The sequence below is a fragment of the Suillus plorans genome (assembly GCF_016647745.1).
Source record: "Suillus plorans strain S12 chromosome Unknown HD556scaffold_19, whole genome shotgun sequence".
NCBI classification, from domain to species: Eukaryota; Fungi; Basidiomycota; class Agaricomycetes; order Boletales; family Suillaceae; genus Suillus; species Suillus plorans.
The window spans coordinates 348,853-369,979 of NW_024537403.1; the positions used below are offsets into that span (position 1 = coordinate 348,853).

The 21,127-nt window shown below is 47.8% G+C and overlaps 6 protein-coding genes across 6 annotated transcripts; 3 read left to right on the forward strand and 3 right to left on the reverse strand.

Annotated features, from left to right (window-relative positions):
• The first annotated feature begins 1,074 nt into the window (after positions 1-1,074).
• HD556DRAFT_1290036 (uncharacterized protein) lies at positions 1,075-8,580 on the forward strand. The gene is made up of 10 exons (XM_041299377.1): positions 1,075-1,398; positions 1,452-3,304; positions 3,360-3,548; positions 3,602-3,934; positions 3,991-4,169; positions 4,221-5,751; positions 5,806-7,707; positions 7,754-8,156; positions 8,213-8,283; positions 8,330-8,580. Exons 1-10 carry the CDS (start codon positions 1,185-1,187, stop codon positions 8,363-8,365), a joined length of 6,711 nt encoding a protein of 2,236 aa, XP_041161860.1. The 5' UTR covers positions 1,075-1,184; the 3' UTR covers positions 8,366-8,580.
• A 3,928-nt stretch (positions 8,581-12,508) lies between these two features.
• HD556DRAFT_1431402 (DNA-directed RNA polymerase) lies at positions 12,509-13,859 on the reverse strand (the record flags this gene model as incomplete). Its single annotated transcript, XM_041305014.1, has 6 exons — positions 12,509-12,663; positions 12,714-12,956; positions 13,014-13,319; positions 13,373-13,502; positions 13,557-13,664; positions 13,725-13,859. The coding sequence occupies 6 exons, from the start codon at positions 13,857-13,859 to the stop codon at positions 12,509-12,511; spliced, it is 1,077 nt and encodes a 358-aa protein (XP_041161861.1).
• Positions 13,860-15,384: 1,525 nt separating this feature from the next.
• HD556DRAFT_1360702 (uncharacterized protein) lies at positions 15,385-17,189 on the forward strand. Its single transcript, XM_041302619.1, has 7 exons — positions 15,385-15,656; positions 15,705-16,230; positions 16,285-16,360; positions 16,451-16,548; positions 16,612-16,636; positions 16,688-16,904; positions 16,959-17,189. Exons 2-7 carry the CDS (start codon positions 15,781-15,783, stop codon positions 16,984-16,986), a joined length of 894 nt encoding a protein of 297 aa, XP_041161862.1. The 5' UTR covers positions 15,385-15,656; positions 15,705-15,780; the 3' UTR covers positions 16,987-17,189.
• Positions 17,190-17,631: 442 nt separating this feature from the next.
• Positions 17,632-18,389, forward strand: HD556DRAFT_1234533 (histone-fold-containing protein; the record flags this gene model as incomplete). The annotated part of the gene is made up of 4 exons (XM_041297669.1): positions 17,632-17,667; positions 17,727-17,799; positions 17,879-17,972; positions 18,026-18,389. The coding sequence occupies 4 exons, from the start codon at positions 17,632-17,634 to the stop codon at positions 18,387-18,389; spliced, it is 567 nt and encodes a 188-aa protein (XP_041161863.1).
• A 114-nt stretch (positions 18,390-18,503) lies between these two features.
• On the reverse strand, positions 18,504-19,996 carry HD556DRAFT_1467870 (Sld5-domain-containing protein; the record flags this gene model as incomplete). The annotated part of the gene is made up of 6 exons (XM_041308394.1): positions 19,259-19,996; positions 19,065-19,199; positions 18,930-19,012; positions 18,775-18,878; positions 18,650-18,722; positions 18,504-18,600 (listed from the first exon to the last, which is right to left on the reverse strand). Exons 1-6 carry the CDS (start codon positions 19,526-19,528, stop codon positions 18,504-18,506), a joined length of 762 nt encoding a protein of 253 aa, XP_041161864.1. The 5' UTR covers positions 19,529-19,996.
• Positions 19,588-20,581, reverse strand: HD556DRAFT_1360721 (cytochrome b5-like heme/steroid binding domain-containing protein). The gene is made up of 5 exons (XM_041302620.1): positions 20,239-20,581; positions 20,115-20,183; positions 20,001-20,061; positions 19,931-19,944; positions 19,588-19,877 (listed from the first exon to the last, which is right to left on the reverse strand). The coding sequence occupies exons 1-5, from the start codon at positions 20,528-20,530 to the stop codon at positions 19,810-19,812; spliced, it is 504 nt and encodes a 167-aa protein (XP_041161865.1). The 5' UTR covers positions 20,531-20,581; the 3' UTR covers positions 19,588-19,809.
• Between the last annotated feature and the right edge of the window lie 546 nt (positions 20,582-21,127).

Below are 21,127 nucleotides of genomic sequence, written 5' to 3' on the forward strand. Positions count from 1 at the left end.
GAAGACAACTCAAGACAACATAACTGAAATTCATTTATTAAATGATAACCCATCGTCACTCTGTAGCACAATGTTCTCCTACACCAAATTGATTCATGCGAGCAGGCATTGTCTCACAATGCCTGCAACTAACGTTCCGTTTTGTAATGATCATAGCTCAACATCCAGCCGGCGGAAGTCAATGCGCTACCATTGTTGCGCAACCTTGAACCAAAGTCAGTTTCAGTCCTAAACAGTCTAACCTTGGAGGACCGTATATGATAACAGCATTCAGAGAGAGTTTTTGCAGAATAAAATGACAACCTCAACTTGTATGACGTGATCATATCTCATCAGAGTTGGCTAAGATGATAGTACACTGTCATTCATTACTTACATTGTGTACTTAACAAATCCGGGCAACATAATCTAGTATCACAATCACATATCTAATATCAGCAACAAGAGAGTTCTTGTCGAGGTTGCAGTAGGAAGCACAACTTGTAATGTGACAACCATGCCGACACATCACGATACCCTACTACAGTTGCTTCACATCTTGTTTCCAGTTGGCGGTTGTGATCCTAAATAGTCCAGGATTATAAATGTTTATCTGACACCAGAATTTATGTAGCTACTGCGAAGGAAGAAAACCTCGGCAAAGGTACCTGTCATGACCAGGACATGGCGGAATTGCAGTGGACTACAAATATACTGGCACTGGTACTCAAATTGGAGAATGTGGAAACTCTCGTCAATTTTGCAGCAGTTGGCAGGTATTACAAATTTTACCGTCTTGATGCGTAGTTACAATGAGACTATCAAGAATGTGCATCTGGCCATTTTCATCCCACGTAGTCCAGGTATTCAAAGCTTTGTCATGTGAAGTGCAATTATGATTAATATTGTGCAAATTGTAGATCAGGTAAAGTCTTGTATGAGTTTATCATTTTCACGTCGGTTACCTGATGCTGGTGTGCCCTGGCAGGATTGGTCGAATTTGGGTCGCCTGCCATATATGGGTTTCGGATTCAAACTTTTGATGATCGAGCAACATAGCGCAATCTTTTTCTTCTCTTCTTCTCTCTTCACCGAAACACCTTTTAAAAGTCTTTGGGTGAGGAGAAAAGAAGAGATCACTTAGTTCTCTCGTCTCCCAATTCCATCACTCATTTACTATCTACATCTAGCTCGCTTTTTATAAGATGCCTGAAGACGGCGTTCGACCCGTTTTCGTTCGCTCTCAGAGCAATCCTGGCTTTCCGGCTCCTCCGGTTACGTTCTCTCCACTGAATGACGATGATGTTATGTGTTCTTCTAACGAGGCCGTCTTGGAACTCAACGATGGCTCTGCGTTCAGAGGTATCAGCTTCGGGGCGGAAGAAAAAAGTGTTGCAGGCGAATGCGTCTTTCAGACCGGTGGGGTTTATTTCCGTCATCTAATGTTATGTTATTGATCTATTGTATCTCAGGCATGGTCGGGTACACAGAATCCTTGACCGATCCTTCATACGAGGGCCAGATCCTCGTTCTCACCTATCCATTGATTGGAAATTATGGTGTGCCCGAACGCCCCAAAAATGACTTTGATCTCCCTTCCGATTTCGAGTCATCTCGCATCCATATTGCTGCCCTCGTAGTTGGCTCATATACCGAGGACTATAGCCATTTCTTGGCAAATTCTTCGCTTGGAGCTTGGTTGAAAGAAAACAAGATTCCTGCCATTTGTGGTGTGGACACACGCGCCCTCACCAAGAAGATACGGGAGAAAGGTTCCATGTTAGCTAGAGTGTTGGCGCGAAAGTCAGATGCCCCTCCCCGCCGCTTGCAGTTTATTATTGCAGAGTCACGCTCGGTCTCACGGTCATCCTCGCCGCCACCTTCGGAAGACTATATCGATATCCCATGGCATGATCCCAACTCTGATAATCTCGTCGCTGCAGTATCATTACCTGCTCCCCGATTTTTTAAACCTACAGGTCAACCCCGTTTCCACCCAAACGGACGTGTCCTTCGCGTTCTCGCTGTGGATGTTGGCATGAAGTATAATCAGATTCGATGCTTCACTGAGCGTGGAGTGGAGCTCAAGGTTGTTCCTTGGGATTATGACTTCATCAACGAAGCCGAGCCATATGACGGATTGTTTATATCAAATGGTCCAGGTGATCCTGTGACAATCATGTCCACCGTCAAGCGAATTGCTCAGGCAATGGAGAAAGGCGACCGCCCAATCTTCGGTATCTGCCTTGGGCACCAATTGCTCGCTCTCGCCGCGGGAGCTACTACCTCAAAAATGAAATACGGCAACCGTGGACATAACATCCCATGCACTCACGCACTGTCCGGAAGGTGCTACATAACGTCTCAAAACCATGGTTTCCAAGTCGACACAAACACGCTCCCTCAGGGATGGAAAGAGCTTTTCCGCAACGCCAATGACGGTAGCAACGAAGGGATTTATTGCGAAGACAAACCATTTTTCTCCGTACAATTCCATCCGGAATCTACTCCTGGCCCACGTGACACCGAGTTTCTTTTTGATGACTTCATCCGGATCATCGTGGATTGTATCAACGCGAACACCCCGGTGCCCATATCGTTTCCGGGCAGGCGTAAGGAAGACAATGATAAGATGTTCCCTCGCGCCAATGTCCAAAAGGTTCTCATTCTTGGCTCCGGTGGATTATCCATCGGGCAGGCAGGCGAGTTCGATTACTCAGGCTCGCAGGCCATCAAGGCGCTAAAGGAGGAAGGCATCTACACCATTCTCGTCAACCCTAACATTGCCACCATTGCCACCTCCAAGGGTCTCGCAGACAAGGTATATTTCCTTCCGGTGACACCCGATTTCGTGCGCAAAATTATCAAGTACGAGAAACCGGATGGTATCTACGTGACGTTTGGTGGACAGACTGCCCTGAATGTCGGCATTAAACTCAAAGATGAGTTTGCGGCTCTGGGAGTACAGGTTCTTGGTACCCCCATCGAGACTATTATCACGACAGAGGATAGGCAATTATTCGCCCAAGCAATGGAAGACATTGGGGAGCGTTGTGCTCAGTCTGCCACAGCCACCACTCCAGATGAAGCAGTTGCCGCAGCGCGTGAGATCGGCTTCCCGGTCATTATTCGTGCTGCATACGCTCTGGGTGGTTTGGGATCTGGCTTCGCGCAGGATGAAGCCCAGCTTCGCGCTCTGTGTAGCAAGGCATTTGCGACTAGCCCTCAGGTGCTCGTGGAAAAGAGTATGAAAGGTTGGAAAGAGATCGAGTACGAGGTTGTCCGCGATTGTCGCGACAATTGCATCACTGTTTGTAATATGGAGGTGAGTGTGGCTTTTCGCTGAACCGCACATGCATGTTCTCATGGTATCGTGGTAGAATTTTGATCCCCTTGGTATACACACTGGAGACTCTATTGTGGTCGCTCCCTCCCAAACGCTGTCCGACTCCGACTACAACATGCTCCGAACAACTGCGATCAACGTCATTCGCCATCTTGGTGTTGTTGGCGAGTGCAATATTCAGTACGCTCTGAATCCGACCTCGAAAGAGTACTGCATCATTGAGGTTGGTTTAACATCTTGACCGACATGACATACGTTGTACTAACATTTAAATAGGTTAATGCACGTCTGTCGCGATCGTCAGCGCTGGCTTCAAAAGCTACAGGTTATCCCCTTGCGTTTATTGCCGCTAAGCTCGGTCTGGGTGTCCCGTTGAACGAAATCAAGAACTCCGTGACGAAAGTAACCAGCGCTTGCTTTGAGCCAAGCTTAGACTATGTTGTCGTCAAGATACCACGTTGGGACCTCAAGAAATTCAACCGGGTCAGCCGGCTCCTTAGCAGTAGCATGAAGAGCGTCGGTGAAGTCATGAGCATCGGCAGAACTTTCGAAGAGACCATCCAGAAGGCGATACGGGCGATCGACGATCAGTTCCTTGGATTTGCGAAGGTATGTAAGAGAAGCCTCCGTCATTTCAGTGGGATTAAAACTTCCTGTTTCACAAGAATAACTTTGTGGATGACATTGACGAGGAGTTGGTCAATGCCACTGACAAGCGGATATTCGCCATCTCAAATGCATTCCATCGGGGTTATAGCGTCGACAAGATCTGGCAGATGACCAACATCGACAAATGGTTCCTAACGAAACTTCAACACATTCATCGCATGGAGAAGCGCTTGTCGTGCGTGGACTCCCCTTAATCTTCGATGTTTTTCTAACGAATGTCCAACAGAGAGCAATCCATTACTTCTGTCAGTAACAGAATCATCCTACAAGCGAAGCAGCTTGGCTTCTCCGATCGCCTGTTAGCCAGTTGTTTGGGTTCAACGGAGTTAGCTGTCCGAAGGCTTCGCCAAGAAATTGGTATTGCCCCATTCGTCAAGCAGATAGACACCGTCGCAGCCGAGTTCCCCGCAGTGACGAATTACCTCTACACTACGTATAACGCTATAGAACACGACATCGAGTTTAATGATCGTGGTGTCGTGGTCATTGGCTCGGGTGTCTACCGCATCGGCTCCTCAGTCGAATTCGATTGGTGCGCGGTCAGGGCTATCAGGACACTTCGTGAACAAGGCCTCCCGACAATCATGGTCAACTACAACCCAGAAACAGTCAGCACCGATTACGACGAAGCTGATCGCCTTTACTTCGAGAATATCAGCTTGGAGACCATTCTTGATATCTATGACACAGAGCGCGCGCGTGGCGTCATCTTGTCGATGGGTGGCCAGACCCCGAACAATATTGCTCTTCCCCTCTATCGTCAGAACGTGAAAATCTATGGGACTTCTCCCGAGATGATCGACACCGCGGAGAATCGCTTCAAATTCTCTAGGTTGCTCGATGAGATCGGCGTTGACCAGCCTCGTTGGAAGGAGTTGACTAGTTTCCAGGAGGCTCTCGCCTTTTGCGATTCAGTGGGGTACCCTGTCCTCGTCCGTCCTTCCTACGTCCTTTCAGGGGCTGCTATGAATGTCGTTTCAACTGGTGACGACTTGGCCAATTATTTGACACAAGCAACCGCTGTCTCTCGCGAACACCCCGTCGTCATCACGAAGTATATCGAGCAAGCGAAGGAGATAGAGATGGATGCTGTAGCAAAGGATGGTCAGATGGTCATGCATTTTATCTCAGAGCACGTTGAAAATGCTGGTGTACACTCTGGTGACGCTACTCTCATCCATCCACCACAAGATCTTGATCCCGCTACCGTTCGTCAAATTGAGGAAGCCACTGCCAAGATCGGAAACGCCCTCAATGTGACTGGACCCTTCAACATCCAGTTCATAGCTAAGAACAACGAGATCAAGGTGATCGAATGCAATCTACGAGCGGCGCGGTCTTTCCCCTTCGTTTCCAAAGTCACCGGCATTGACGCTATTGAGATGGCCACCAAGGTTATGCTTGGATTGCCGGTAGAGAGCTACCCGGATCCTGGTCTTCCTCCAGACTATGTTGGAGTCAAGGTCCCTCAGTTTAGCTTCAGTCGGCTCTCTGGAGCAGACCCTGTACTTGGTGTGGAAATGGCGTCTACCGGAGAAGTCGCTTGCTTCGGGCGTGATAAATATGAGGCGTATCTAAAGGCTTTAATCTCCACCGGTATCGTGCCGCCCAAGAAGAACATCTTGTTTTCTATTGGGAGCTATCGGGAGAAATTGGAAATTCTGCCCTCAGTGCAGAAGCTCCACGCTGCCGGATACAACATTTTCGCAACATCCGGTACGGCCGACTTCTTGACCGAACATAACGTTCCTTGTAAAGTGAGTTCGATCAAGCTTCGGAGTGTTCCTAAAGTTCTATCATATCTTGCATAGTACCTGGAAAGCCTTCCGGAAGATAGTAACGACAGACAGAAGTCCGAATATTCGCTCACACAGCATTTGGCCAACAATTTGATCGACATGTACATCAACCTTCCATCAAAGAACAACTATCGTCGCCCCGCAAGCTACGCTAGTAAAGGATACCGCACGCGTCGCATGGCAGTTGATTTTGCAATTCCGCTCATAACGAACGTCAAAAATGCGAAATTGCTTGCAGAGGCACTTGTTCGCAAGCTTCCATTGGATGTATCAAGTATCGATTCCAAATCCTCGTATCTAACGCATGCGTTCCCCGGGCTTGTTAACATTTCCGCGTTTCTACCCCGCCTCACTTCGGCGGGAGCCGATGAATTCGAGCAAGCCACTCGAGCTTCTATCAGTTCAGGCTTCACTACTTCACTCGTTCTACCAGTCGGTCTTGACAGCGCCATCACCGATGTCTCTTTACTTGAGCAGGTTCATGCCACAGCTGCAGGGAGCGCACGCTGTAACTACGCCCTCAGCATTGCTGGGAAAGATAGTAATGTCCAGGCTCTTGGCGAGGAAGTCAGAGCGGACGTGAAGTCGTTGTATATCTCATTCCACGGGAACTTCGCCTCTCCTCAAATTTCCACTGTCGCTGCCTACTTCGCTTCGTGGCCCCAAAACAAGACAATCGTGACTGATGCCCGTGGCTCGAACCTTGCATCAGTGCTCCTACTGGCGTCTCTTCATAACCGCAGCGTTCATATCACCGACGTCAGGAACAAAGATGATTTGCTTCTCATCTCGCTCAGCAAGGAAAAACATCTCAAGGTTACTTGTGATGTGTCAGTCTTCGCCTTGTTCTTCGCACGGGAACAATATTCCCAACCCACCTCGTTACCATCAGGCCAGGATCAAGAGGCACTGTGGAAGAACCTTGGTGTTATCGATGCATTCTCAGTTGGAATGCTTCCTCATCAGCTTGCGACAGAACTTCAAGAGTCGGCTTCTGCGTGGTCCGGAGCGGAGGAAACGCTGCCCTTGTTGCTTACCGCTGTCACTAGTGGTCGACTCACTCTTGAGGATATTCGTGTGCGCCTGCACGATAATCCGATTCGTATCTTCGGTCTTCCTGAACAAACGACAACTCATGTGGAAGTTGTCCTAGGACGGCGGGCTCAGCATCAGAACCACAGCACGTGTTGGTCTCCTTTGCACAAGAGTTCCGTCACAGGGTCACTGCATAGAGTAGTCGTGCATGGCAAAACCTTATTCCTTGATGGTGAACTTTCTGTTTTACCTCTAGGGAAAGATGTGTCCAGTGCGACGATTGTGCACGCCGCTGGAGAACGACACGCAGGCGTGCCTCCAGCGAAACCACAGCTTGTTTCTGGGCCCTCCGCTGCTAGGGCGCCTGATGGCTCTGTCCTTCCCCAACAGACGGCTTTGGCACCGTCTGCCAGCGGTCCTGCCGGTTCAAGCATCAATATACCGCCGGTTATTGCTCACGGTCGTCATCCGGCATTCCATCGTCGTCATATACTTTCTGTGAAGCAATTCACCCAACGCGACATGTATGACCTCTTCTCCTTGGCTCATGAAATGCAACTTCAGGTCGAGCGCAATGGGACACTAGACATCTTGAAGGGCAAAGTTCTCTGTACCCTTTTCTACGAACCGTCCACCCGTACAAGTACTTCTTTCGATGCGGCCATGAAACGCTGTGGAGGCGAAGTGATTCAAGTCAACGTAGACACTTCATCAGTGAAGAAAGGAGAGACGCTGGCGGATACCGTTCGCACAGTAGGGTCTTATGCCGATGCTATTGTGATTCGGCACCCCGATGTCGGCAGTGCCCAGCTCGCCGCTAAATATTCCCCTGTGCCTGTTTTGAATGCTGGCGATGGCATAGGAGAGCATCCTAGTCAGGTAAGGACTCAAAGTTTGGAGCAGTCCGATTTCTAACGCATCATAGGCTCTTCTCGATATCTATACCATTCGATCCGAGCTGGGGACTGTCAATGGCAAAACAATCACCATCATAGGAGATCTCAAGAATGGGCGCACGGTTCATAGCCTGGTCACTCTACTCTGCCACTACTCAGTCCGTCTGAACTTCGTCGCGCCTCCATCGCTTGCGATGCCCGCAAAGGTGGTCGCTACTGCGCGGAAGGCGGGTATATTTTTACAGCAACTGGAATCGCTCGAGGAGGTCTTACCTGATACAGACGTTCTCTACGTGACCAGAGTGCAACGAGAGAGGTTCAAGAGTGAATCGGAGTGGCAAGCGGTCAAAGACTCTTATCGGATTGATCACGCCCTTCTTTCTCGGGCCAAAGAAGACATGATTGTAATGCACCCGTTGCCTAGAGTAAATGGTGAGATCCTCGGTGTTTTTCGTAATCCTCGAGCTAAGCATCATCTACGTCCATAGAAATCGATCCTGAAGTCGATTTCGACTTCCGACGCGCCGCTTACTTCCGTCAAATGCGTTACGGGCTTTTCGTCAGTCATCTTTCCCTTTGACACGCTCGTTCTGACATCGCTTTAGGTTCGGATGGCTCTTCTTGCTAGTGTGATGGGCTGAAAATGTTGTATAATCCACAATCTGCGATTAAGGATGAATTCTCGGGATAACCCATGTATTGCTATCCACATGTAGCTGGGCAACTTGTCGTACAGTGTATGTCACCAAGGGACGGCAACTCTCCCCAGGCCACAATTTTGATCCATATGTACTTAGATTCAAATTTTGATAGGAAACCTGGACAAAAGGAGCGTAAATCTAAATTTCCGAAATTTCACCTGATTACGTAATTGTTCACTTTTGCTGTCAAATGCCTCCCCCTACCAAAAGACAGAAGCAAGCGAAGCAGCAGTATACTTCGTCATCGAGGTGCTTTGACAATGGGCTGATAGAAGATGTTTTGGAAGTCTTTCTGAACCCAGACTATGTGCCTGTCTCAGATGCCGAAAGTGAAGCCGACTCCGAGTCCAACTTTAATGGAGCATTGTCATTCAGTCTCATAGACGGCAATATAGGAGAGGCATCAGATAACGAGAGCGAGTCAGATGATGAAGCAGCTATGGAGATTGTGGTCCATGCCACGGGAGAGAAGCAGAAGAGTAGAGATGACTTACTTGAGACACTGACTGAGTTCGAGGCTGAAGAGACAGTGGATTATGCAGAGGGGTGTGCACGGAGGGCAGCAGTATCTGCTCAGAAATTCTGGGCAGACATTATGAGTTCAGTGAGTAATATCAATCAGTGCACTGACATACATTGAAACTTTGATCAGGATGTTTTTTCAGGGGACACGAAGCTAGTGAAACTGCCCAAACGCTCTATGCCAACATACAGTGGCACAGCACGAACATCTACCTATCTTCGAAAGAGAAAAATGAGAGAGGGTGCAAAAAACAATACGACAATCACCTCTTTCTGGGCCCCGAAGCCTCCAGTAAGAGATACTGCAAACGACCCTCAAAATGAGTCCGGATCACCCTCCGAACCATCACCAACCAGTACATCGGACATCGACATCACCTCCGAGTCTATCGACAAGGTTCCTACCTTCGAAATTCAACAAGAAGCTGCGCATCCTTTCTTGGACATGACAGCAGACGACGACGACAATCATGACTTCACAGAGCCAACTCCTGTTATCGATACTGTCAAGAAACTGATCATCGAAGCGAAGAAATTTAAATCATTCACCTCATCAGTGCATCTGCATACTCTCAAACAGTTCATCGAGTTGTGGGACAAATATAAACGGAATCCACGCATTAAAGCACCCATGATGAAAGCGAGTCGTGCTGTTGCAGTCTCCATTGGCAAGGGTCCATACATGGCACGAAAGATACGCACACTGTACAAATATGTTGCTCGTTTTCATACACTACCTCCAGTGAGTGCTGGCAAGCACCACGGACACCCATCACTGCTCAATAATGAGCGCATCACACAAGCTGTGCGTCGCTACTTGACTGTCCTTTCTGATGGTGAGGTGAGTCAACCATTTAATGGATACTGTCAATGGTTAGTTTTTCTGATATGGACTATAGATAACACCACTGCTCTTAATGAAACAAGTAAACACGGTGATAATCCCATCACTTGGTCTCAACCTCAATGGTCAACAGATATCTGAGGGTTCAGCACGACGTTGGCTCGCAAAACTCGGATATGAGCTGAAAGAGGTCAAGAAGGGTGTCTACGTTGACGGTCATGAGCGTGAGGATGTTGTTGCTTACCGAAAACAATTTTTAGAACAGTTTGCTGCGAATGAAAGGTATAAAGCCTGTTATTCAAATATCAGCATCTTCACTGATATGAGCAAAGGTTTCGTCGTACCTACCGGGATGAGGACCTTGAACCAGTGGAACCAACTCTCGGGCCTGGAGAGAAACTACATGTACCTGTTATGCACGACGAGTCAATTTTCCGTGCTAACGAACTTCGGCGACGGGTATATGTTACCAAGGGGAAGATGCCACTTCGAAAGAAGGGCCAAGGGCGTGCAATCCATGTCTCCGATTTTATTGTCGAGCAGACAGGAAGACTGACACTATCTGAGGAACAGCTGCATCAAAACGCCACACTGCCTGATGGTCAACAGCTGAGTTGCACAGATTCTCGCGAGATTATTTACCCTGGAAAAAATCACGATGGGTTCTGGACAAATGAGAATCTGATGAAACAAGTGCGTCGTGAATTATCCTGGACAAAATTTGAGAATATACTTAGTATACATCAAGATACAAAATACGATCTTGATTTTCGAGCGAATCTATCCGAACGCAGTCGCCGAGTTCATTTTCGATCAATCATCCGCGCATGGAGCATTCGCAAAGGACGCACTGAATGCAAAGGAAATGAATGTCAAGCCAGGCGGCAAACAGAGGACCATACACGACACTTACATTCCGATGGACAATCCACATCCAGAACTTCGTGGAAAGCTCCAAAAAATGAATTTTCCATGCGAGCTCCCTCGCGATCACCCGGATTACGAATTTCGTGGACAGCCGAAGGGAATGCAGCGTGTACTTGAGGAGCGCGGACTAATTTCAGTCCTGAAAGCAGCAAACAAAGGGAAAGCTGTTGGAGAGTGTCAGACATGCAAATTGTCACGAGAAGCACAGGAAACACTTCGTCGTGAGGCACTGGCAGCAGCGCAGGGTGGAGACGAGCCTGACGAGTTGCATGCGCACATAGTGCGCGAATCTCTGGGTGTCAACTGTTGCATGCGGAAAATGCTCGCAAATCAGCAAGATTTCAAAGCCGAAAAACCATACATACAGCTCATCATCGAAGCAGCAGGACACAAATGTTGGTTTCTTCCAAAGTTTCACTGCGAGCTGAATCCCATTGAAATGTACTGGGGATGGGTAAAAACTCGTGTGTGGCCACATTGTCAGCGCTGACTCATTGTGATGTGACCAAATTCTCGCAGGTTTCCGCAGTGCGGCTGATGGAACATTCCTCACCGCGAAGCGCATTGTACCAGAGCTTCTTGATGCATGCCCGATCAAGACAATACGTGCCTTTTATCGAAAATCTTGGAGATATATGGATGCTTACAGGTGTGTAACTCAACCAGCTTCATGGTTCCTTCTCACAATATCCAAGGAAAGGTCTTAATGCACGTCAAGCTGAATTTGCCGTGAAGAAATACAAATCACATCGTCGGTGCGGTCCTACATTGATGATGAACTTGGGTGTTCTCGTCGAGTAATCGCGGAGTCAGCCGTCAGATGCCGCATACCCAAATAGGAAACTCCGACACTCTCCGCTCGAAATTCACTTTTGGCTAGCGAAAAATTTGAAACTTAAGTTTTTTGAAAAAGTATTCTGATAGATTTACTATACTACTCTAACATAGCCCATTTGTAAGGTTTTCAAGACGAAAGAGGTATTTCCGAGGGTGTAGATAGAATTACAAGTTTTGATGTCGGTAGTTGCCGCTTTTGAGTGACATACACTGTAGACAATTGGAATTTCAATTGATACCTAATGTGGTACCCTTTGACTTTCACTCAGGCACATTTTGAGTCTGCTGCATGTGTGCACTAGCGTATTCAAACGTTTCAAAAATTATCGAGAGGCTGCTCAACAAGGCTCTCCCCTCCCAACTGCTGCCTCATGCATCATGCATGACTCTCCATACGTTCGCAATGAGCATGGCGTCCTTCTCGATGTGGGCGAGTACAGGACGAAATTGCAAGATGGTGGTGTTGAAGTCATCTTAAAACTGCATATTTTCTGTTTCCTCCAGCTTTCTCTGACAGCTGTTACCAGCAGGCCACCGAAAGATGTACTGTCCGATAGTCGCGACGCTAATGGGTCCCGCATGTATCAACTTATCTTGCAGCGTATGCAGTTGCTGCTATGTGCAGCCTACACGCAGAAAGCTCTGCATGATCCAAAAGGCGAAATGAAGGCCACTGAGAAGCTCGGAGGTCAGTCACCTGCTAAGAGCTCGAGGATGTCGACGGAGAGCCATGACATCTTCGACATGGAGCTGGAAGCTGATGATGATTAGCCTGACTCGAATACTGTTGTGAAATTTGTAGTGCTGCATTTGATTTGCGAAGTGTGTGATGTACATACGTATACTCAATTGTTTGTTGTATATCGATAGATTTTTGCTACCAATCCATCATCATTTCTGGAACTCCGAAGTCGAAGTCGAGGACTGGCGCTTCCCAGCGCTGCTATACGTAGCTAAGCACCTGCCATCTCAACGTCACCTAGGCCATCACCATTATTTAGTAGCGTCTCCGTAGCACGCTTGATAGTAGCAATCTTGGCTCGCATGACAGCAATTGCTTCTGGGAGTAGACGTTGTGGAGGATAAAATCCTTCAGACTCTATGTTAACTATGCAGGGATATCAGTCGAAACGCGTGTGACAAGGAGAGGACACATACATAAGAAATGATCTCGAACTCGAGCAAGTTGAACGCATCCTTCAAACTCTGGATGTCTGTATACTTCTCGGCTCATCGTCTCGTTTCGTGTTTTCTTACTGTCCACGCTGACAGCTTTCGTTCGAGGATCTATTCGAATGACACCCGACGAGAAGCATTTTTGAAATTTTTCTACAAGCTCTGGAGGTACAGGCTTTTCTGGGTTCAAAATCACCAATGGTAGTAGACGATATGACGCCGTCGCTATTACTTGGAGGTTAGACATGCGGCTGCTGCTGTTGCTTCAAAGTGGCAACTCACCAACTGGACAGAATTTTGCGTGATCTTTCCCTACTCCCTTGACAGCATGTAGCTCCATGTCAATTTCTTGCCCAGGTCGTAGTTTCGTCAACACGATGTTTAAATTCGTAGGTGCGGGGGGATTGTCTGCCATAACGATCTCTTGCTCTCCTTGTGGAATCCATTTCAAATGTGAGGACAGGACTTCATGGTTGATATACAGCTTGCTTTGGTCTGTGGTATCTTTTGGCGCGTTCTTCCGACGCTCGCAGGCAACTTGTAATCGAAACACGAGTGTATTGCGGTCAGTAGCCTGATCATTTGCACCTGTCAAAGGCGTTAGCATGAAAGAAACATCCATGGAAATTTTTAAAACTAGCTTTGTTTCATATCCATGAGAGCCGGATCGATGTTCAGAGGTACGAGGCCTATCCGCTGCGCAAGCACTTCATCGACCACAACCGACGTGTTATCCCAAACGTAAACTCTTTCGACACAGATCGTCGGAACCTAGAGTATGTCAGACATGATCACGCCGCGACTGAAAAACTAATTCAGACTTGCCTCGGCGATCAGTATTCTCCTGAAAGCATTTGCGATGGATGCATCCACGCCTACAAGGTCAAATTCAATGGTGCGGTTCGATAATCTTTCTATTTTGACGGTTAGTCCCTATCCTTGCATGACCATGGATCAATCGAATACAGATCGAGCTTTAGGGCCGAGACGCACCTTCCTGAATCTCTCGAGGTCCCATGAGTGGTCCTCATTTGGGTAGTGTCCAGGAAAGTTAGTGCTGGAAACATGGGAAACACGTTCTGCATGAACCCCAACGTGTTTTCTGGGGTCATATGTGGTTACTGGCATGCTTTTAGTAGAAGCAAGAGGTACCCGCTCGGGAAAAAATGTACATGAGCAGCGTTTAACAAGACCCCTCACAGACCCCTCCCCCTTCTGTGGGAATCTCCCACGCCCTAGAGGTATACTAAATTCGGTAATTTTCGCGGCGGTACCGAGTGATATCGCCAAACATCCATGTTTTATCTGTGATATAACTAAGGGCTCGCAACGGTGCATGGCTATGGTACTACAATGCTAGTTATATCATGCACGAATTTGGACAGTATGGCCTGGGTTCCTCGATTCTGTGCACTAGAGCCCTTTTATTATCAAACAAAAAGCTCACCCGCAACCAGGTTCTCTTCAACGTACATGCATGATTCGAGTTTTCTTAATGATTTCTGCCATCGCGTGGATTTTCGAAACCTTCTAGCGGAGGTTTTGGGCTTTATACCTGCCTTCCGACATGACTCTGTAAGTCGATGTGAGCCTGCTAGTGCCCTCTGCATGCGCAGAAAATTTGATCTGCAATATTTAGGCTGCGCTGTTGCCAAACGATCAGGAGCCATTACGACGGGAGAATCAAATAAGGGAGACAAAGTCAAGTTCCGACTCGGAAGACCACCGTGATAGTGAGCTTTTTAATATGAGGCTCAGGATGCCGCTGCCATGATCGGAGCAACCTGGGTACATACCGGAGTCACGGTCGCGCCACGGTATCGGAGCGAAAGGCTCGTCTTCTAGCGAGGACAGTCACATGTACTCGCGGATCTGAGTTGGGCCGCCGCATCAGCTGCCAGTGATATTTGGTGAAGGGCCACACTGGCAGCCTTATGCGTAGAAAACTTAGTTTCTTGAGTCTAGCCCGACTGGTGGGCGTAAAGCACTCCTGTGTCCGGGTGTTCTCCAGTGCCCGGAAATAACAGACCAAAGTAGAATGTCATCCCGGGAGCGCCTAATAGCGTCAAATGGCGGATGCGTTACGAGAGTTCAAAGCTGGAAAGAATTAAGGTTCGTCAATCAGGTAGTTCCAGCGGAATGTTCAGATTTCAACGAACAGCTGAGGTACATCGTACGTTGTATTAACCTACCAGAATTTCGACAGACTGAGCAACTAACACACCATGCGACCCATCAAATTCAAAGACAAAGTCAGTGTCAGCAGTCAGCGCATAGACCCTCGTGGCGTGATAGGAGGCCATGTCACATGTTCACCGGCACCGTCCATTAGTAGCCTAGCCGTGGAAACTGTATTCGGCTGCTCACATTGAGTTTGTGGTACATATGGATCGACAAGGCTATAAAGATGTGCCGGCAAGACGGCTGATGATGCTTTTTAAGACTACAACTAATATTGGTTGTTCAGCGCCTGCCTTTAAAGTTTGAGTTTGAGGTCTTTTGCCGATTACGAATCAGTGGACTGAGTGGAGCAGGGTCAGGCATGATAATGTGATGGATCGATAACAGACAGATACTTCCGAGGCGCCACAGTACTTTCCAATGACGTTTCATAGCCATCGTACTAAGTCACTAGGATATGACCAGAAGCTTTACAATCGGAGCCATTACATAATAGTACCCCTTGCCATTGATGGGGGTGAATCGCTAAGTATAACTCAAACATTATCTGGCGCCTTCAAGTTCAAGCTGTGGCACTTCAAGATCTCTGAATTTGATCCCTGGCAACGATATTAGCCGGACTGCACCGTACTACCGACGTGCCTTGTTTCAATAGACACGATAGCGGCCGTACCGAACAGTCATTACAACAATACGCGGAATTAAAGACTTTTCGAACGGACGATGGTTTTGGTAACTGCAAGGGTGAGGCGTGGGTTCTCGGTTCAACTTTACTTAATTCTCGGTATAAAGCTTTCCAACTGGAGTCTGATGAGCAGGCTTTGGACGAGGTCACCCGACCTCCTGACATCTGCGTCGTGGAAGCACCATGGATCCGGATCATGACTTCCCTCCCATCCCTACTGGACAGTCCTCCCAGTCCCAGGCACGCCCTTCTCAACCCGAAGTCCAAAAGCCCTCACCGTCTGTGGAACCCGAACGTGTAGACAGAGCAGTTAGTCCGCACAGTCAATTGACGGCCACTGAGAAGCGCCCCCTTGGTAGTTCGGAGTCAGAGGGAGATCGTCCGCAGAGTCAGGATTTTGTGGCGTCTGACAAGCCCCTCATTGGCAGTTCAGAGGGACAATCACCAGGACGGATACCAGCTTATGGTCGATATCCAGAATTTGACATTTCTCAACCTCCTCCGGTTGCAAGAAATGGCCTGAGGGACGGACACATCAAGCGTGGACCGTCGCGTCGCTCAGCTACGGGCCATGTTCGTCCCAATGGATCAGGCATAGGCTGGATAGTGCCCGAAATTGAAGATAAACCTCATGTTTGTGTTGCTAGCATTTTTGTACCGCCATTAATCCTGATCATGACCTCACAGCGGCACACGATCGGATTTCGGCTCGCCCCAACCATTGCTAATGCGAAGATTGAGAGGGAGCGATACGCCGCAAAAGGTTAGTCGAAAAAGTTAAATAACACCTTTTCAGTTCGGTATTCTGGCTTGGATGTCTCCTTGTTTTCTGACAATATTCCCTTCTATGAAGCACGAGTTACAGGCCTTGCATTGAACATTGCGATAGGGTTGCAAGTAGCCCTTGGGGCACTCACTACCGGTATTTCGGCATCTTTAACGGGTAGACAGGTAAGTTCAAAGAACTCCATCAGCGTTTATGCCAAACTGACCCTGAGGTCATTGAACTACTAGACTTCGATTGGCATATCTATTCTTGGTGTGTATTACGGTCTTCCAAATCAGATCCTGAAAATTAATACCACTTCAGGCGGCATGACTACAATGGTCGCTTCCTATCTCGCTCGTACACGGGGATCAAATGAACCAGAACTATCCATAACTCGTGTTAAGGACCTGGATCATTTCTTGAGAGACTGTTCAGCTTTTGATATGGACAAGGGGCACGAGTATGGGACACCTGAGCTGGATGCTCAGTTAGACCAACTTAGAAAAAGGTTTGAAGAACTTCTTGGAAATGGTGATGGGTAGGGTCATGTTGTGTTTGCGTTACTCCGGCTATGGCTGACGATCCGCTCTAGGCAGCGAAAACTTTCCCCGCCAGTGTGAATACAATTGTTCTAGGTTCCTATTACACACATTCTACGAGGTCCCCCACCATTCATTTTGTCCAATACCAATCTCCGAGTGATTGTCACTTCACTTTAGCGGTTCTCTCATGATACATACTATGTTCTTCCAGATACGATATGATTGTAAGTTACCACTTGTTCGATAATACACCAATTGTTCTGGTATACGATTTCTCAAAAGTTCGGATAAGATGCTAGACCACTGCCTTTGTGATGCAAACAATATTTGGTTTTCTCGAAGGAGCGAGGGACCACAAGCGGCGTTAAAGCAGCAACCACTTTTCCTAATTGATACACGAGTCATTGTCTACTTAACATGTGGAGAGTGATGCCTTATTTTTATCTGATCCTACCATGTGAACAATGGAAGTAGGTACTAGTGTGTGTGTGCTGTGCTTACCGGAGCATATGACAGCTTTGATTTCCATCACCCAACATCATATTCAGGTTAGACTGGTCGGCCGGCAAGCCGTCGATAGACGGACAAGTTCACCAAGTCTACATCATTGATTGTGACATCGTGGCGCGTTGAGCACACGTGATACTGCCCTATGCGCACGTGATTCTCTTTTGGTCATAAGTTAGAGTTGGGGGTGCGGCGAACAATGAGCATAGATCCAAGATGAAGACCAAGAACAAACAGACAAAGTTCCCCGTTGTGAGTTTCTGCGACCAAGCGCTTAATTACCGAGTCGTAACTCATATGTTCGAGGACAGGCACGAATCAAGAAGATTATGCAGAAAGATGAGGAAGTCGGGAAGGTTGCGCAAGCTACGCCAGTGGTCATTTGTATGTCTTCGTACACCGATTTATCCCTTATCTCATGAACGTGTCTTTGCTTCTGATATCAATGTTTGACGCCCGATAGCGAAAGCATTGGAATTGTTCCTGGCTATGATTGTGGAGGAGGCGGCTAAAGTCACGGTTGAACGGGGGGCAAAGAAGGTTGAAGCTTATCACTTGTGCGTTTATTGCTACCTTGACCGCGATGTTGGTCGTGAATACATATACACAGAAAGCATGCGATCGAAACAACAGAGATGTTGGATTTCTTAAAGGAAATAGTTGAATCTGTACCTGACCCTTCGGCGGGCGGTACCATCGACCTACAAGCTGAGGCGGCAGAAAACGCGAAGCGAAAGAGGAGCAAAGCGAAGAAAAACGGGGTGGCATCTGGGGATGGCCCAAAGAGGCGGCGGAAAAAGAAAGAGGATGTTGACATGGAGGGTGTGCCAGAAGAGACGATGGGAGAAGTCAAATCTGAGGAAGGAGATCCTCGAATGGAAGACGATGATGATGCACGTGAAGAGTCATCGTCTCGTCCCCGGCACCGACGGAGTGATGATGGCGAGGATGACATGCCATACGTACCGCGGTGACAAAGGTGTTCGGTGTGCGCTGTAACAGCTTTGTGATATTTATCATTCTCATCATATCCCATATCCCTTCGTCCATCATATCTGACCAGTTGTACTGTACAGCATAATCTAGGACTACACAAGTTCTGCCTCCCCTCGAGCAACCAATTGCTCCACCACCGAATACGGGGTCAAAGATATATGTCCTTTCCGCATATCTAATGCGGTCCCACTGTAGTCTGATTAGAGAAATCGACATCGGTCAATATTCAGCAACCTACTCTGGCAGTCGCACTGGTGGACAGTCTTGTCGAGCAAGTACAAAGACTGCACGACCCTTATCTGGTTCAGTAACTAGATGCGATTGTGAGTACCACTCTTCTCGGTGAAACGTCGACTTCCATACCCATAGAAGGTACAAAAGGAGGTTGATCATCAAGGGTCTGCTGGGTCTCTGGCAAACTCTGCAGAACCGAATGGTAGAAATGTTGATCAGTCAAACGGGCAAACCTGGGGACATGGTCAACCACCATGCTACTTCATAAGAGGGCCACAACATACCGACGCGCGTGCTCGACTTCACTTTCTGAGAGTTGCTGCTGGACTTGAGGGTTGGTCATGATATACCGAGCAAACTTCTCGATCTGTAATACATGATGTAGTATCTTAAAAAGGGAGTGGAAAGGAGGAAATGACCTTGAATAGACGGGTACGGAGGTATGACCTCACTATGAATTTGACTCGCTCTACCTCCGTCTGAACGAGCACGATGCGAAAGTGCTCTTCCTCAGAGGATGAGGGGTCTGTGCGAAGGAGCTGTACGGTCTCAGACTGCATCAGAGTCAGATTTGTCTGCTGGTCATTCCAAGGTCACGACATGGCTCACCAACCTGACTCCTGATGTGGTCAAGCAGTCCTGCCAATAACTCTCCTTCATTTGGGAGAATATCAGGCGAGTGCCGCTCGTTCATCCAATGTCTTATGAGTTGCTGTAGTGGCGTTTCTTCCTCTTCCTCGAACATGAAGGGAGGTGCATCTGGTATTTCTGCACCGTCGTCATCTCGTGAGGCTCGACGAAGTCGCTCCTGAAAGGTATTATTGTTAGCAGCACGGCCTGGTCGGTCGAGGTTCGTGAAAAAGTCATCATCGTCGACGTCCATGAGTCAGGTGTTATGGGATCTTGGTTCTGCAAGAGTTGTGCGTCGTTCGCGATCAATAAACGGCGTTAACGCAGTCATCACCCGATCGCGTTTCGGTATTAATGTCGTTATCAAATCCATACATGTGTAACAATGTAACATAAACAACCTCGACACTATAGTACATAGATATGAACAATACGAAAGCAGGAAATGGCATAGACTCGTCGACGCTGCAAGTACATGATCCACTTTAAACGGATTCAACGCGAGAGATGCCCGCGACATGATGCAGAATTCAATCACGCAGCGTCATTCTCAACAAGCTTTCCGCAAACGATGTATTTATTTGAGAAGTGGTCAATCCATCCTGTGCCTCGCTATGAGTGATTGTCGCTATTTAAGCAACTAATTCAACCTCACCTTTCATGTTCTCGCTAAGTAATCGGTAATGCTATAAGCAATGCAAAGATGGAAGAAAATAAGCCCTTACATTTCGTCTGGTCGGAGATCCTGGAGCCTGTCAAGAGGTTGGTCAATCGCCGTTAGCATATCTGACGGCATATAAATTAGGTGTCGTGTAAGGAGTGTCCAATAGTTCACCCACCCAAATCGAAGGACTGCTTGGCCATGCCACGAGATGCGTCACGACCTGCAAAATTACCATACATGCCATCTATACAGTGTGCCTCAGTCCTGATTTAATGAATTGACGAGGCAAGCAGATGTACCTGGCCCATAAAAGTTCCTCCCCGCTGTTACGTCGAACACGATACCGTTGATGGCGAGTAAAATTCTACCTCCGTTCTTGCCGTTGAATGGTTCCAGTGTCTTCGGGGTATATGTCTTGAACAACACAGTGGGAGGGTGTTCCTTGGGCATCCATGAGTAACCATGCTTGAATTCGCTTGGGATTGTTTTAGGTGTGGATGTGGAAGGGAAAACGATCTTCTGCACGGAGTAGAGAATGTAAATGAGCAGAGCTGAATTGACGGGGGTACTGAAGTCAAGAGTGTACGCCATAGCGATGTCACAGTTACGCCGACGTCGGTGGTGGTTTAATGCAATAACTTACATAATGCAGCGGCGGCTTGCGGACGAACCCGCTCGGTGCTTGAAGTCACTACGTAGTACAGGCACAGTGACGTGGCCTCTCTGGCCTCCCTGGCCTCGTAAATTCATGGCCACATGCGGCCGCAAAGTTCCCATTCCAGTTCAGCATACCAGACCAATACTATATATACTTTTTTTATGCTTGGGTCCCAAGAAGGCCGTCCTTATGGCTACATAATGGACGCGGATGTGCAGGAGCCTCAGACACTAGCGCCTATAATCACCCAGACAGCAAAGACATCAACAGCCAACTGTTCTCCTCTCGCTATGATCGTCCTTGTCACCCACCCCTTTCTGTTGTCATCCTTCCCGTGATCTCTTATGGGCTTTCTAGATCTAGACCAGCGAGCTGTGAGCTAGGGGAAGCTTGAGCTTCGTGTTCTTGCAGTTTCAGGTATCGAACATAAAATTGCAAGTTTTGTTAAACTGATACTAGCGTATAAGATGGTCTCTTCCTTGTTGCCCTCTGAGGCACCATTCTATGATGGACATGTCCTGGTGCGTTAT